At 36.6% G+C, this 14,457-nt stretch overlaps 1 protein-coding gene across 1 annotated transcript in view; it reads right to left on the minus strand.

The window, feature by feature from the left end:
* Positions 1 to 2,488: 2,488 nt before the first annotated feature.
* Positions 2,489 to 14,457, minus strand: part of chst8 (carbohydrate (N-acetylgalactosamine 4-0) sulfotransferase 8) — a 181,550-nt gene continuing 169,581 nt past the window's right edge. Inside the window, exons 3-4 of the mRNA XM_032560899.1 lie at positions 11,437 to 11,465; positions 2,489 to 8,659 (exon numbers count right to left, since the gene is read on the minus strand). Coding sequence (XP_032416790.1) covers positions 7,607 to 8,659; positions 11,437 to 11,465 — 1,082 coding nt within the window. The 3' untranslated portion in view covers positions 2,489 to 7,606. The remainder of the gene's footprint in view (positions 8,660 to 11,436; positions 11,466 to 14,457) is intronic.

Below are 14,457 nucleotides of genomic sequence, written 5' to 3' on the forward strand. Positions count from 1 at the left end.
CAAGCACCAGCAATGTGATGGAAGAATAAAGGCTGCAATTTGAAATGACTTGCATCTCAGAATAAAAAAGTTGCACTTGTAGACATTAAACATGCATTTGTGAGATGATGTGAGCACCTTCAGGGAATTTAATACAACTTTGATTTCTTTATGCCAAACAATCATTTAGAGCTGGTTTCAACACCTCAGGCCTGTGCTGGAGTGAATATTTACCAGCAACAGAAAAATCTGATGGGGATCAGAGTTAGGGGAATTTATGGGCCAACGAAGATGTGGAACAACTTAAGAGTCGCAGACAGAAACCTTCAAATATGAGGATTTAATTTATGGATGCTCAAGATGGAAAGGTTGTTCTCAAAGTATCAAGTCTTTATGTGATTTGATACTTTGCTTTTACTCTTTGTACAAACAGCATCGGTTTTGTAAAATAATTATAATTTCTCATTTTTAAGTAAAGTTTTATAAAAGATTGTTTATTTAAAAAAACCCTTTTCTGAATAAAAATGACAAAAGACTCCTTAGAAACACTTCGAAGGAGTTGTGTCAGGATTGTCATAGTTGTGTCAGAATATGAACTGTTCCCAGACGAGATCTCAGTGAGTTAAAGCTGCATTATGTAGCTTTTGTAAAAATATATATTTTTTCATATTTGCTAAAATTATCATTATGACAGTGTAATATAAGATAGATAATCTGTGAGAAAAATGAAGCTCCTCTGCTTGCTCCCAGTACTACCTGCGTTAGTACAGCACTCAGTCAGAGACAACCAATCAGAGGCAGGAGGAGGGTTTAAGCGCTGTCAATCACTCTTGTGCTCACCCCCTTCCTGCTTGCTCTTTGCTAAGCTACAGATGCTTCACCACAACATAAGCTGCCACCAATGCTAGTTAGCATGGCCGCTGATGATGAACGGTTTTCCTGTAATGGTAAGTTGTTTTGGTAAGGTGTTTTAATGGTAAGTTGAACAGAGTAGAGGAGGTTGATTGACATCAGTAAGACACGCCTCCCGGCTCTGATTGGTTGTTTCTGACTGGGACCAGTGCATTTTTGCAAACCACAGTAGAAGGAGATGGAGGAGTTCAATTTTTCAGAGTATCTGTCTCATATTATCACAACATGACAGTTTCAATAAATATGTAAAAAATAATAATAAAAAAATAAAATTTTTGTAAAAGTTACGTACTGCAGATTTAATAGGAGTACGCCTGGTTGTTAACTTCTCTGTCTAAGCATTTGTTTTGCAAATAACTGATTTTGTTGGTGTCATTAAACCATGACTTTTAGTTTGCAAAGTAACAGTTCATAGTTGCTCTCCTAAATCTGAGCTTACGTATTTCTCTCTTTCCATTTTGGGCTCTGCCTCAATTGGAGGAAGTCAAACATCTTGATGTCCATTCACAGAGTTTGAGAGAATAGAAAATTGGAGATAGGAAGGAGATATCTTGATTTACTGGTTTGTTAATGTTCCTAGCCTTACCTGTGGTCATGGGATTTGAAGTAGGCTGAAATGATTCCTCGAATGATTCGAGTACCTTGATTATTAAAATTCCTCGAGGAAAATTTATCTGCCTCGAAGCTTCATTAAATTATGTTTTATTTTGTTTTATGTTTTATGTAGCGCACCGTGTTCCACCCTGATCATTATTTGTGGTGGGCAGCGCTCTTACTAACGCCTATGAGTTGTTGTGATGATGATGATGATGATGAATTGTGTGGTGTTTTGTCAGGACTTGAAGGCAAATAAGCATTGTTGAATTGCGTGGCGCGATGGTTGGACAGCATTTCTGCTGTTGGAACCGGGCTGTCACGATCGCAACCATGATGACGAGAGAGAGAAATCTGATTCCTCAATTAATCGTAAAAATATTCAATAGAGTACTCGATTACTAAAATATTCTTTAACAGCCCTAATTTGGATTATGACAGAACAGGATCCTGAAGACAAGCGTCTAAAATTATGGTGTTTGTGTTCAGTCTTTGACTTCGACTGAAGAGCTCTGTTATTCAGGAGGAGAGGTAAGGTTTGAATCTCTTCTTTACATCAAAAGAAAATCGCTGAGGTGATTAGTGTGTCTGAATAAGAGGCCTCCTGGAAAGCTAACTTTTGAGAGTTTTCAGGTACATCCCATGCGGGGGAGGAGACCCTGAGGGAAATCCAGAATTCAGGGGAAAGATCACTTCTGGCTTACGAACAACATGGAGTCCACCGGAAGCAGCTGGAGGGTGTTGGTGGGGAGATGAACATCTTATTCTCTCCTGCAGACCTATTACCTCACAATCTAACCGAAGATAATCCCAAAGGAAAGGTTTATGTCTCTGAAAAGTCTAAAACCTTTCTTTCCTATCAATTATCTACTATGCTAGACAAGTTCTGTCAAAGGAATAGACAGCAGTATTGCACATAAAATCTGTCAGAATGCATTGTCCTGAAACAAATCTTGACTTTACATAATCTAGTAAGAAAATAAAAGAATGAAAACACAGAGAATATGCTAAAAGACAGTTTTATTAGTAGACACTCATCAGCCAGAAATAACCACCTGAAAAAGGTCTTCCTGAAATACACCATTAGATAGGCAGTGTAAAAATAAGGCAAAGGGCTTAAGATAATCAGTTTCACACATTTGCACCAAGAATAGGTTATACATTCACTTGTTACTGTAGTTATGCTCATGATAAATTTGTCCCAAGTTCTCTCAACACAACAGTGTAACAACACTTTTCATAATGCAATAACTGCTTTGGCAACAGCTTGGCAAAAAGGACAGATTTCACCCAAAACCTCAACAATAGGTAGAACCTGGCAATGAAACCAAGTATGTCTCAACAAAATGTTCATATAATTAACACCAGTTAAAGTTTATATTGTTCTGGTGACACTGTTTTCATGAAACCTGTTATAATGTGTGGCATAGATTTTATGAATTATAATTTATTGTATTCAACAGAGAAATACATTTTCTCATTATTCATTTTTCAACACAAACATTTCAAGAGAGCAAAAGGGCAAAGCAGAATAATGATTAATTAGGTTTTAATAGGGGTAAAAACATTAATATTTTTCAGTTACATGTCATATCAAATTGTTACCTTGAAGTTATTGTCTTGTGTGTCAACAATTTAGCCATTTCCCCCCTCAATTTAACCTGCAAGCTAAAACTAAATCAATGTAAATGTAAATGGTAATTTAGAGACCTCAACCTTCATTTCAGCTATTAGTCAGAGTGAAGGTTCACAGTGAGCCAACAGTCTGAACAATTTTTATTTTTTTCACTTAATTTTAAAGCCATGCTTAATTCTACAGTTAAAATGTAATTTAGCAACTGATTACAAAGTGCAAATATGCATGAGTGAAACTGTTAGTGCACATTAAGTAGTGTGACCTGCATCAAATAGAGACAAATGACAACAACAACTAAAAGTAAGTCTTAAGCTGCGTTCTGTTTGTCTAAGAAGTTGGAGCTTGGATCTGGGAATGATGTCGCACTGATTGGGAAAAGTAGGATTTACTAGTTGCTGTGTTGCTACCTACTGTTAGCAATACAAGACAATAACAATGCATTTCTCTCCATCGTAAGTGTTTAAAACCACTAAAAGGAACACTTTTACTAATAGATATTTTACATCACCCTAAGTGCAACTGGTTTAATAAGATATAAAGTGTAGAATGTGTTATCAATAGCATCTGCAGATTTCACAAGCTGTATAAGATACTGAACCTGCTAGGTTACTTGATGATTGCCGACTTTGGAAAATCTGACTTTCGAGTCCAAACAGAACGCACTTTTTGTGCTTTTATGTCCTGAAAGTTGCATTCTGTGTGAGGAATATATCAGTGGTGTATTATCATGGACATGATAGTGCAGCTCCAGTGTATTTCCGCAGTGTTTCTATAATATACACTTTCAGAAGGGTGAAAGACGCATTTTTGTGTCGAGGATCTAAAAACCTCATTCAGTGGCATCCACTAAACACACACACACAACTAATTTGGGGTTAAAAAATGTCAGGAGCCAAGATGTGTTATGAGGTGGAATTAAGCTCATCATACATCAGAGTTTAAATAATTAAAGAGCTTATTTCCAAACTTTTATATATCCTTTTTTTTCCAGAATAAGATGCTTTCTTCTCTAAAGATGCGTTTCCACAATGAGACCCAGAATTATCTCAGAGGGACTTAATTTCCTGGAAACATTTTTTTTATTCTTGCATTTTATGTGCATTTTGTCTGTGGTCACTCACAAATTATGTCCGCTGATGCTGAGACACAGATATTTTCCCACATCAACAGGAGATCAGATCGGTTCATATCGGTTTATAGTACCAAGTACCACCACTTCAAACTTTGTGGAAATGAGAGATTAAAATGGATTTTATGTGAACTGGGATGATTCTGTCTTGTTGTGTGTGGGGAAAGGAAGGAAATTCAAATTCGAACAATGAAAACTATTATTTTTGACAATGACAACAATATCTGATATTGTGATCATTCTTTATAGTTTACATAGAGTTACTCCAATTTTTAAGTTGTAATTGCAACTTTTACTTTGGCAGATTTTGTTGTGAATCAAAGGAGAGAAAAGGAAAAGGGACAAAATCCACTGAGTTTTAAAACTTAAAGCCTCCATTAACAGGACTCAAAGGCTGCACCAGCTTCAATGTGTCTGCTAAACTAAAATAGAACCAAAGATAACTTAATTAATGCATCTCAAAATATGTGATATAGTATTGTAACACTGACAGTTAAAATGTCTAAAAATCAGTGTACATAAAAATGTTACTCTCCAATTTCCACAGATGGCTGAAAGTAGAAGTCTGTGGTTTATTTAATTTATTCAATTAACCACCAAGCTTAGATGATTTCATTAATGTGTTTGAATGTTAACATGATGCTCAACAAGAGCGAGTGGATTTATATGGCTTGCAAACACCATTAATAATTACTCTCGTCTCATTATTTTAAATTAACTGTAAAGAGGTTAAGCTGGGATGACTGAAACAGAATGCTGGGATATGTTGTGAAAACCTGTGAAAAATATTTTGCATCCACAGCTCAAAACCCATCAGTTTTTTCCCACCTCTATCAGAACAGCTTTTGCATATATTTCTACCGTGGTTATCTAATTTGGCCCTTGTTTCTGAAGAAGAAACCAAGGTAAAAAAAAAACTTTGTCTCCTGGAAAAGGTTCCTGCAGTGGAAACGCACCTTAAACCACCAACTGTTACAATTTCACCTACGCAGAATCTTTGTGTGCTCAATTTGTTCCTATGACTTCAGAAAGGTTTTCTGCTGGTGGATATTCAACTTTGGAAAGAAACTCTTCAGTGACACAACACTCTACACTAATATTACTCAAAGAGAGATAAATGACATCAAATAGAGTTGAACGTACTTTCACCAAGAAGCACTAAATATACCTTTTTTTATATTCACATGGATTTTAGAAATACATAGAAAAATATATAGTCATCTGAATGCCCATTATACAATTCTACCCAGTAGAGTCAGAAAGAAGCCTGTACAGAAGTGAAGATTACATGTGATTCATATAAATAGGGCTACGGACGGCGTGAGATCTGGAAGTGAAAGCTGTTCAGGAGATATTTAATGCGGCTGATGGTGAAGTCTGGCCACAATCTTTTCCTCATCCACATCCAATATTTCAAGGAAAACATTACTGAAATCAACTGCAACTGTTTTGTCTGCATAACAACAGCATGCTGCTCATTTCATTTTGAGGGATTTGATTGACTGGCAAGTCAGCACCACCACCATACAGGGATACTGGCAACAACAACTTTTACCTTGCAAATATAGAGATGCCTTGCATTTACACCAACAACCTCCAGAAACAACCTCTGGTGACGGCGGACCCACAGCACAGTTATGAGTTAGACTACATATACATTATGTTTGTGTTAGAAGTATAAAAATGCTACAATAAGTGCACACAGCTTTCAAGCGGGCAGCATTTGACACATTTTAAAGTTTTGTTTTTTTTTACTCTTAATATTAAGAGTATAAGTTTGTTATAGTTTATATTAGTAAAGCCATTTACACAAATGATCTGCATTAGAACTCATATACAGAGGTATACTGATGGCTGACCTACTGTAAGTCACATAATATATGGAAAAACATTTCAAATTTCAAAATAAAAGGAGTTGATTTTCAAAAACTGAGGCCAATAGAAATGAAACTTTTTTTCCAAGAAGTAAATGGTAGTAATTCAAAGTTACATAGCTGTGATGCTTTTTTGACACATTCAAATGTCTTTGCTTGTCAAACTAATTCTAATATCAGAAAATATTAACTGAGGAGAAACAATGTAGAAATACAATTGTTCAAACCAACCTGGCCATATGTGAAAAAGTAATTAAAATCCTTTTCAAATCATGAATTAACTGCAAAACTGAACAAAAAAGCAGCCAACAAACGTTTCTTATAAATATAATTATCTTTTGTTAAGCTTGTAGAGAAACTCTGGAGAGCTCACTCTACTTTCAAGTAAACTATTGAAAGTAGAGAGAAAAACCTTTTTTTGTTTTGAGCCAGAGGAGTTGCTGGTGAACTTTGATAAATGTTCCTACCCAAGTGCCCTTGAGCAGACCACAAACTGAACAGACATTTTCCTTCTGGATTTTCCAACAGAGCAGAATTACAATTACAGCAAGTCACTCAGGCCCCAGAGCAGCCACAGTAAGATATTTATATTCCGAAAGGTTATTATCTATATGTAACGCAACGGGATGCAGAACTTTCAAATAGTTTGTTTCATTTCATCTCTTTTGAGAATATTTTCCCAAACATTTCCATTTCTTTGAATGTATTGTAAGACAATGTAAGATGTACCTTTGTGCTCTTTTGTGGGAGAGCATTAGTTTTCACTTTAGCTTTGTTCTCCTATGATTTTTCTTTTAAGATTGGGGAAAGATGTATTACTTTTTGAGATATTTCTTTTAGCCATGTCAATGTTGCAAAGCAGGTTCTATGAGAGTTACATCTTGATTCTGCAGCTCTCACAGTAATCAGCTGTGGGTGCAGCACAGTCAATTCATGATTTAACAAGAGCAGTGATTACTTTTTCATCCAACTTTAACAAGAGCAGCGATTACTTTTTTATCCAAATCAACCTCCATGTTGGTTTGGATGCTTTTTTTTTTTACCTTATTAAATGAAATCCTTATTTAAAAACTGCTTTCTTTTTCTTTACTCAGGTCCTCTTTGTCTGATATTAAGACTTGTTTAACCCTTTTCACTGTAAATGTTGTTGCCCATCACTCCCTTACATCTATTACAACGCCTACTTGACTCACACTAAGATTAAAGTCTATTAACTCTATCACTTTGTTTGTGTTTGCACATTTATTTAAATCACTGATTAGTTGGACAATTTAATACAACTTAAATACTATGATAAAGATATTTGTGGTGGAAAAATCCCTCCAAGAAAAAACAGGTTTTGTTAAATCCAAATATTTGGTCTCTGCTTGGGTCCAAAGAACCAAATGATGCGCATAAATTGTTATTTGTGTTAAGATTAAAACTATGGTAGAGATGTAAATGTGGAATGTTACTGATTAAAGATCCATGGCACATGATAGATTAGTAAAGATCATTAAAAGGCTTGGAGTAGTTGAACATCAGGTAGTCCATGTAGTAGAAGTCGTATGCTCTCTGTCTCTCCATCAAGCTGACCTGGGAAAAGTACTTTTCTGTGATCTCTTTAGAGGTCCGCACGTCTTTTGGATTCCTGTCTTTAAAACTAGGTAGTTTGAGGCTGTCCGGTGCTCCAATCATTCGCAGCAGGAAGTTGGACTCCTCCCCCATGTTCTCAAACTTGCCGATCAGGTCATAGTCTATGAGACAAGGGTGGCAGAGCTTGTTCATTTGCTCCCAGTGGATGTCCATTCCCACTGGTCGGTGGCCATCCAGCAAGTACTGCACAAACTCCTTGAATGTGACCCCATTGCCAGTTTTAAGGGCTTCTGCAGATGGGGCCACCCTGTATTTTGATATGATGGGTTTTCCAAACAGATTGTGGTAGTAGTCATTGGGATTCTCAAACTTGTCCCTGTATGCTGACACAACCCTATCCAGGGGTTCACGGATAAACATAAATTTTTTATAGGTTTGGAGACGGTGCATTATTTCTTTTTGGTTGAATCTATTCAGCGTCTTGAGGTACCCACCATAGTGTACCTGTTCATGATTAAGGCTGTCCGGGTTGGACGCCTTGCCCGACAACACTATAAGGGTCCTCTTCCAGTTGGAGCAACCTGATTTGGGCACCTCACAGTACAATACCTTGTATTTCTCCTCCACATATATGTATTTCACATGATCCGGTGTGATCGTCCTTGAGATGCCGCTTTTATATTTTGCACACATATTCTTCATTACCTGCTTCCGCGTTTCTAAGATGCTTGAGAGGTTACTCAGGCTCCCTTTTGCAGAAAAGCCAGGAAGAGATGTTAGGGAGACATTTTTGCTGTGAGTGATCTGAGGACTTGTTTTCAGTAGTTTGCGTTGTCTCTTGGTGATTTGAGGGGTACCTATATCCTGCTCCTGGGAGACAGTGGTAGCTTTCTGTTTGCTCTCCTCAACGTTCGGGTGCTGCATTGGGGAGACGGGGTTGGCTTCTGCAGCTTGGAGGCCCTGATCAAACAATGACAACACAGAAGGAATGAAAAAGCAGCAGACGTGAGAGACGAAACAAAAAAATACACTTTGTGCTAAAAATGGGAATAAGCATGCAAGAGTGTGCTTGTCTGAAAAAAAAAACACACAAAAAAAACCACGTCTATCCCAGGTTTTATTCTCAAATCGGTCACTTGATGGTGCTGTTTTACCACTGCTTAAACAAAGGTATAACTTTGTGAACTGCAAATGTCACATAGAGCTCAATGCAATCCGTGACCTATCAATAAACGGAGCTGTAACATCATATAAATGTCTTATAAACACTGAATGGGGAATGTAAATTAGAATCATCTACTGCCTGATTATCATCAGACGACGGCTAAGGCCATCACACATTCTGACATTTTATTTCAATTAAATGCTGTAATGACATCATTAAGCCAATGGACTAGATGTATAATTTTAGTTTTACTACAGACAAGGTGACAGGGCCATCATAAATCACCGGTCCTCATCTTTCTGACTCAAAAGGCCACATTCTTTCATCTGCAGGGACATATAAAGGGAGAAAAATAGGGAGTGTTTCCTCCCTGTCTGTTTAATGTGCAAGTCAAGCTAGACACAGAAAGCTATGCTGCAATATCCCTTTCTTTAGGCTTTGCTGTGCTGTAAGTCTCCTTGCTGCTGATGAATACATCAGAAAAAGGAGAAGGGTCAGCTGAGAGCCCATAAAACCTAGTTGATGAATTTTCTATAAGTAAAACATACTCTCTCTCTCTCTCTCTTACTGGTGAACTATCTCAACACTTAACTGCATGTGGCTCAAAGGACCAATCATCATGCCAACCGTTTATTTAATGTGATATCTAATATGTAGCTGTTTTTATTAGAAGAGCAGAGGACAAGTCAGCATATTATGAAACAAGGCTGTTCAAAATGGGGCCCTTGGGATATTTTTGTGTGGCCCCTGACCGCAGTACAAGAATGGCACAGATTAGGCCTTTCAGCAAATGGAAATGATGTTTCTTTTGTCAACCGTATTTCTTGTAGCTTGACTTTTTACACAACAAACTAAAACAAAAACAAAACCCAAAAAGTTGGAAAACAATATGACTTCCTTTTATTAAGCCAAACACCTGCAATACTTAGTTGTTTTCTTAATTGGATTAAAATAGGTAAAAGCAAGAAGAAATATGAAAATTAAAAATAAAATAATTTTTGTGTTTTAATATGGAAAAAAATGACATCCGAATGCTTTCAACTTACCGATTTTGGCTGTGTTTGCAAAACGTTTGGACAACACTAAAAATAATGAATGCATCTTAAAGACCAAACATGCTTGTTAGAGAATATTAGTGAACAAATACCACGGTGACATCACCTCAGGAAAAAACTTTTGGAGAAGTTATTGCGTTGATAAAAAGTCACAAAATAACTCAACTTACCAAGCAAACTTAAAGATCATGAAGAATAAAATAAGGTTCCAATTAACTTTGTTGACTTTTGCTTTGAATACCGGCTTAATTAATAGTTAATTACTTTAGAACTGTTCAGATTTGTTGCCCAAATTCAATACATTTTATCGACCATAATGACAGACAAGCTGGTGCCAAATCACAAAATTTAGTGAGTTAAAACAAGAAGTTCTGAGTAGCAGCCAGATGTGTTACAATCTGTGTTATCACAAACACTCTAAACTGATAGTGGAGAAAGGAGGACATATTTAAAAAGGGCATCTCAGAAAATAATGTTTTTGTTACTGTCTGTCAGCTTGAGACAGAACAATGAACCTAAACAAAGTAATATTTCCTCACAGCTTAAAAACTGACAACAAATCCTTTGTTGATGTGGATCATGCAGAGACAAAACAATAACGCACCACGCATTGAGAGAACATCTCTGAGCTGAATAAGTTTCATGAGGGAAGAATGAGCCTTCCTCAAACGCACAAGCCTGAACAGCAATCTTGGAAATGTGATTGTGTTTGCTGATACTCAGTAAGTTTTGAGTTGTAATTAAGTTAAGTATCTTTTCCCCTGAAAAGATAAACTTTATACTTTAGAGGCCAAATGCAAGCAGTCACCCAATAGTGCCAAATGTAGCCACTCTATTTCTTTAATGACTGGTGATTTTGTCAAATCCTACACTCAAAAATAGATGAAGATGGCTTTATGCACCTTTTAAGAAACACAGTTCTTAAGGAGAGCGAAGTTCTTTTTGAAATGTTTATAGGAAGTAATATATTTGGCTTATGACTCTATTAAGGCAAATAAAAACCTCAAATATTTCATTTATACATTTAAGTCTTTTGTAAATTGTCAGTATGTAATTTATCAAAGTAACTATGCAACAATCTCAATATTTAGTGATTAGTTTTAAAGTACAGATCTATCTGAAAAGTATTTATTGCATCAGCTCTTAAAGCTTCAATGGAAAATCAGGAATTGTTCTCTCCATAGTTATTGTCATATTTTTCTGTTTGCAACAAACATTATAAAACCGAACAAATCCTTGGTGTTGATGCTGTATAGATAAAAGCAATAATAATAAAAAAACTCCTATTGTGAGAGAAAAAAACTGAAAGAAAGAAAGGAACCTGCCCTTGGTAAAGTGGGATTGTCTACTCAGTAAAGCGACTGCAGGGACAGTGTAGGGTCAGCATCTCGACACAGATGTTATCAGACTCGCTGAGAGGTACAAGGCTGACAATCACTTTTTTCCCCCTCCGATAGATAACAAGTCACAAGAAACCTATGTGACTGTGTGTTGGGAGAAACAGAGTCATTACGTACCTCTTTGGACTGCCGCGGAGAGCTCATTCCTGGTGAGACACAAGGGAAAAAAATGACAAAAATGTCAGTTGTTAAGCATTTTTATCCATATGCTAAACAATTAAGAGATGGGCCGGATACCGGTGTCAAGCTTTACCAAGATTATAAACATTTACATGTCCAAAACCTCTAACATTTTCAATTATTTTCAATTATAAAAAACAGTTTTCTTCTGTTATATGTTGCATACAACAATGTGTGCACTGCCAGAAAACTGCCTAGAAGACTAACACTCTTTTCCTCCTCACTAAATAGAAATACTAATTTCATGGTTTGGAAATATCTACATTTCCAGAAACCAGGAATGGGAGAATCATTCGTCATTCTATTGCCATTTTGAAACTGAAGTAAACATGTATTAAATTCTGAAACAAAAGTGTCTTTACTTGAAAACCACTTCTAAATCTAACTGGTATTATGTTTTGTTTTTTTGTATAATTATCTTACATTATTACCACTGCAATAATCAATGTGAAAATATTTTTGAAGAAGTGGGCATAAATGTTGTTTTTCTTAAACAAGTACAATTATTGTGTTCTTAATGTTACACTACATTTTTATGCATACACAGTGATGTATAAAACTTTCATTCATTATTATACTACTGTGAGTTTCTCTCACTGGCCCATGCAAAGTTGTGAGTTCATAAACTCCAATAATTAAGTACTTCCCATTACTTTACATCGCTCCATTTAAATCATAATAAAATATGACAGTCTGATTATTACAAGTGTAAAAGATAGGTAGTTCAATATGCTGTGTTAGGAATGAACTTGCACAAGCAAGGAAACTTAACTGTGCTCAATGTGGAGAAAGAAAGGAAAAAATGGAAAAAAGGATAGTGACCGAACGTGGAGAATCGAATAAATTTGTAAGAAAATGGGAAAAGATGTAATTTACTGAACAGAGTGGATAAAGAGGCAGCTTGATAAATTTCCGGAGGACAGTGGGAGGGCAATGAAGATGTAGAAAAGAGTTTTGTGTTGTTTTTGGGACAGGTGCGATGTGTATTGGCAGATGCGCTGCAGAAGGACAGACGATGTGTTTAGTGGTCCGTCTCCAGCTGGACATCTTCTTTCCTAAGGTTCTCCCATCATGCTGATATGTAATCAAACTGACAGCTGTGAGTGGGGCTGCATGGCTGTTGATTTGGGCAGGGAAGGTGGGGAGGGGGAGTTGAAGACACCTCTGCCTGAGTGGCTTGTCACTTCCAATTTGAGGGTGGAAGTGATAGGAACCTGCATGAGGGGGTTTTAGGAGAGGAGGTCTGTTGATGCAGGCCACAAACCTCCCTTAAGTGATGAGATGTGCACAACCCTAACTCAAACTTAGACACGCCTCAGTGGGGTGGGAATAAAATATGTTGCTTTGGTTCAGTGTTGTTTTAGATTACTATGCACCACCAAGCTTGCTGTTGCTGTGTGGCTATGTGTGTTGAGTCTTTGTCTTCATTCTTTTGAACGAGAAGTACAGAAAAGAGAGAAAAAAAGAGTTGTGGTCTGAGTTGATGGGCTTTGACATCGTCTGATCTTGTTTGGATGCTGGTGTATTATTTAATCGCCAAACCCTATTTGGCGGCACATGTGGGATGTGAATTTTTCATTTCAATTTACATCGCCACACATGCAATCCATGAATATTTATCACAACCAAGATACCATCGGCTGGGAAGCACATTAAAGAGCAGCGATAGCAGAGTCTTTTTTTTATGTGTCTGCTGTTATGAACTGATGGAGCCCATTGTAGTCACAAACAGAGACAGCGTTTAAAACATGCATGGGTATTGAACTTGAGCCTCCCATTAAAGTCGTAATTGAAATCTCCACGGATTTAACTGGTTTTTAATAAAATGTGCTGTGCCTAGCCCCTTTTTCCACGTTTTAAGAGAGATTGGGAATTCTCTTTGATAGTTTCTACAACTTAATCCCAGTATAAACTTTAAAGACTTTAATATTTTTATCTAGAAATCATATACATTGCTGTCTGGAAGCTTACATCCATTTATTTGGGAGATAGATGTCATATTGCGGTATTTTAAATAATACATTAGAAATATATATATTTTTTTTATCAGGATGGAACAATAGTAATACAACAAACTAATTCAATGAATTTTAAAAAGAATGATGTGATTCACAAGTTCATATTTATTGTGGATTTTCTCCATTAGTTACAGATATAGAATTACATCCTGTGGCTCAAATATATACAATACCCCTATTGTGTGGATGAATTTGCCAAAGCAAGTTGTAGCAAAACCACATGCAAAGCATTGATTGTCATCTTCTGAGTTCTAGCCTAATTCTACTTAAATATTTCACCAGTCCTGTCATAAGGATTACTAAAGCTCATTTACATTGGTTGGTTTCAAATGATTAAACTAACCAATTATCCTAAAAAAAGATGTGGCACAATGTTTGAGTTCATTGTCCTTTCAAAAACCCATTTGTGTCCAAGTTTTGATGACTTGTGGAAAGTTTGATAAACGTGATAGTAACCATCCTTCTTTTTTCCCCCACTTTGTGCAATGCTGCACAAAATGGGTGAGTACAACACAGAAATAGTGTTCTTAGGTTCAAAAGCCTCATGCGAAGCCTACTCAAAACCTTGGCTAAATTAGTTCAATAATTGTCTTATTTCTTATCAGAAATGTATAGATTATGCTTAAAGGTTAAGCCTGTGTCTGTCTGTGCAGTGTTTACTTTAAATTGTATTGTTTTTGCTGGTTATGTAATAAGCCCAGCCTCCTTAAAGAATCAATAAAGCCCTAAATCCATGCCCATGAGAAGTGTATGTAGTTTTTTTTTTAAAGGTTTTGTTGGCTCTAGTGGCCTTTATTTGAAAGTAGCACGACAGGAAACGGGGTAATGAGAGAGGGGGATGACATGCAGTAAATGTCACCAGGCCGGGAATCTTCCCTGCGACCACTGCCACTAGGACTAAGGCCTCAATACGTGGGTCGTGCTTTTGCCCCTACGCCAC

The sequence above is a fragment of the Xiphophorus hellerii genome, chromosome 4 (assembly GCF_003331165.1).
Source record: "Xiphophorus hellerii strain 12219 chromosome 4, Xiphophorus_hellerii-4.1, whole genome shotgun sequence".
Taxonomy (NCBI): domain Eukaryota; kingdom Metazoa; phylum Chordata; class Actinopteri; order Cyprinodontiformes; family Poeciliidae; genus Xiphophorus; species Xiphophorus hellerii.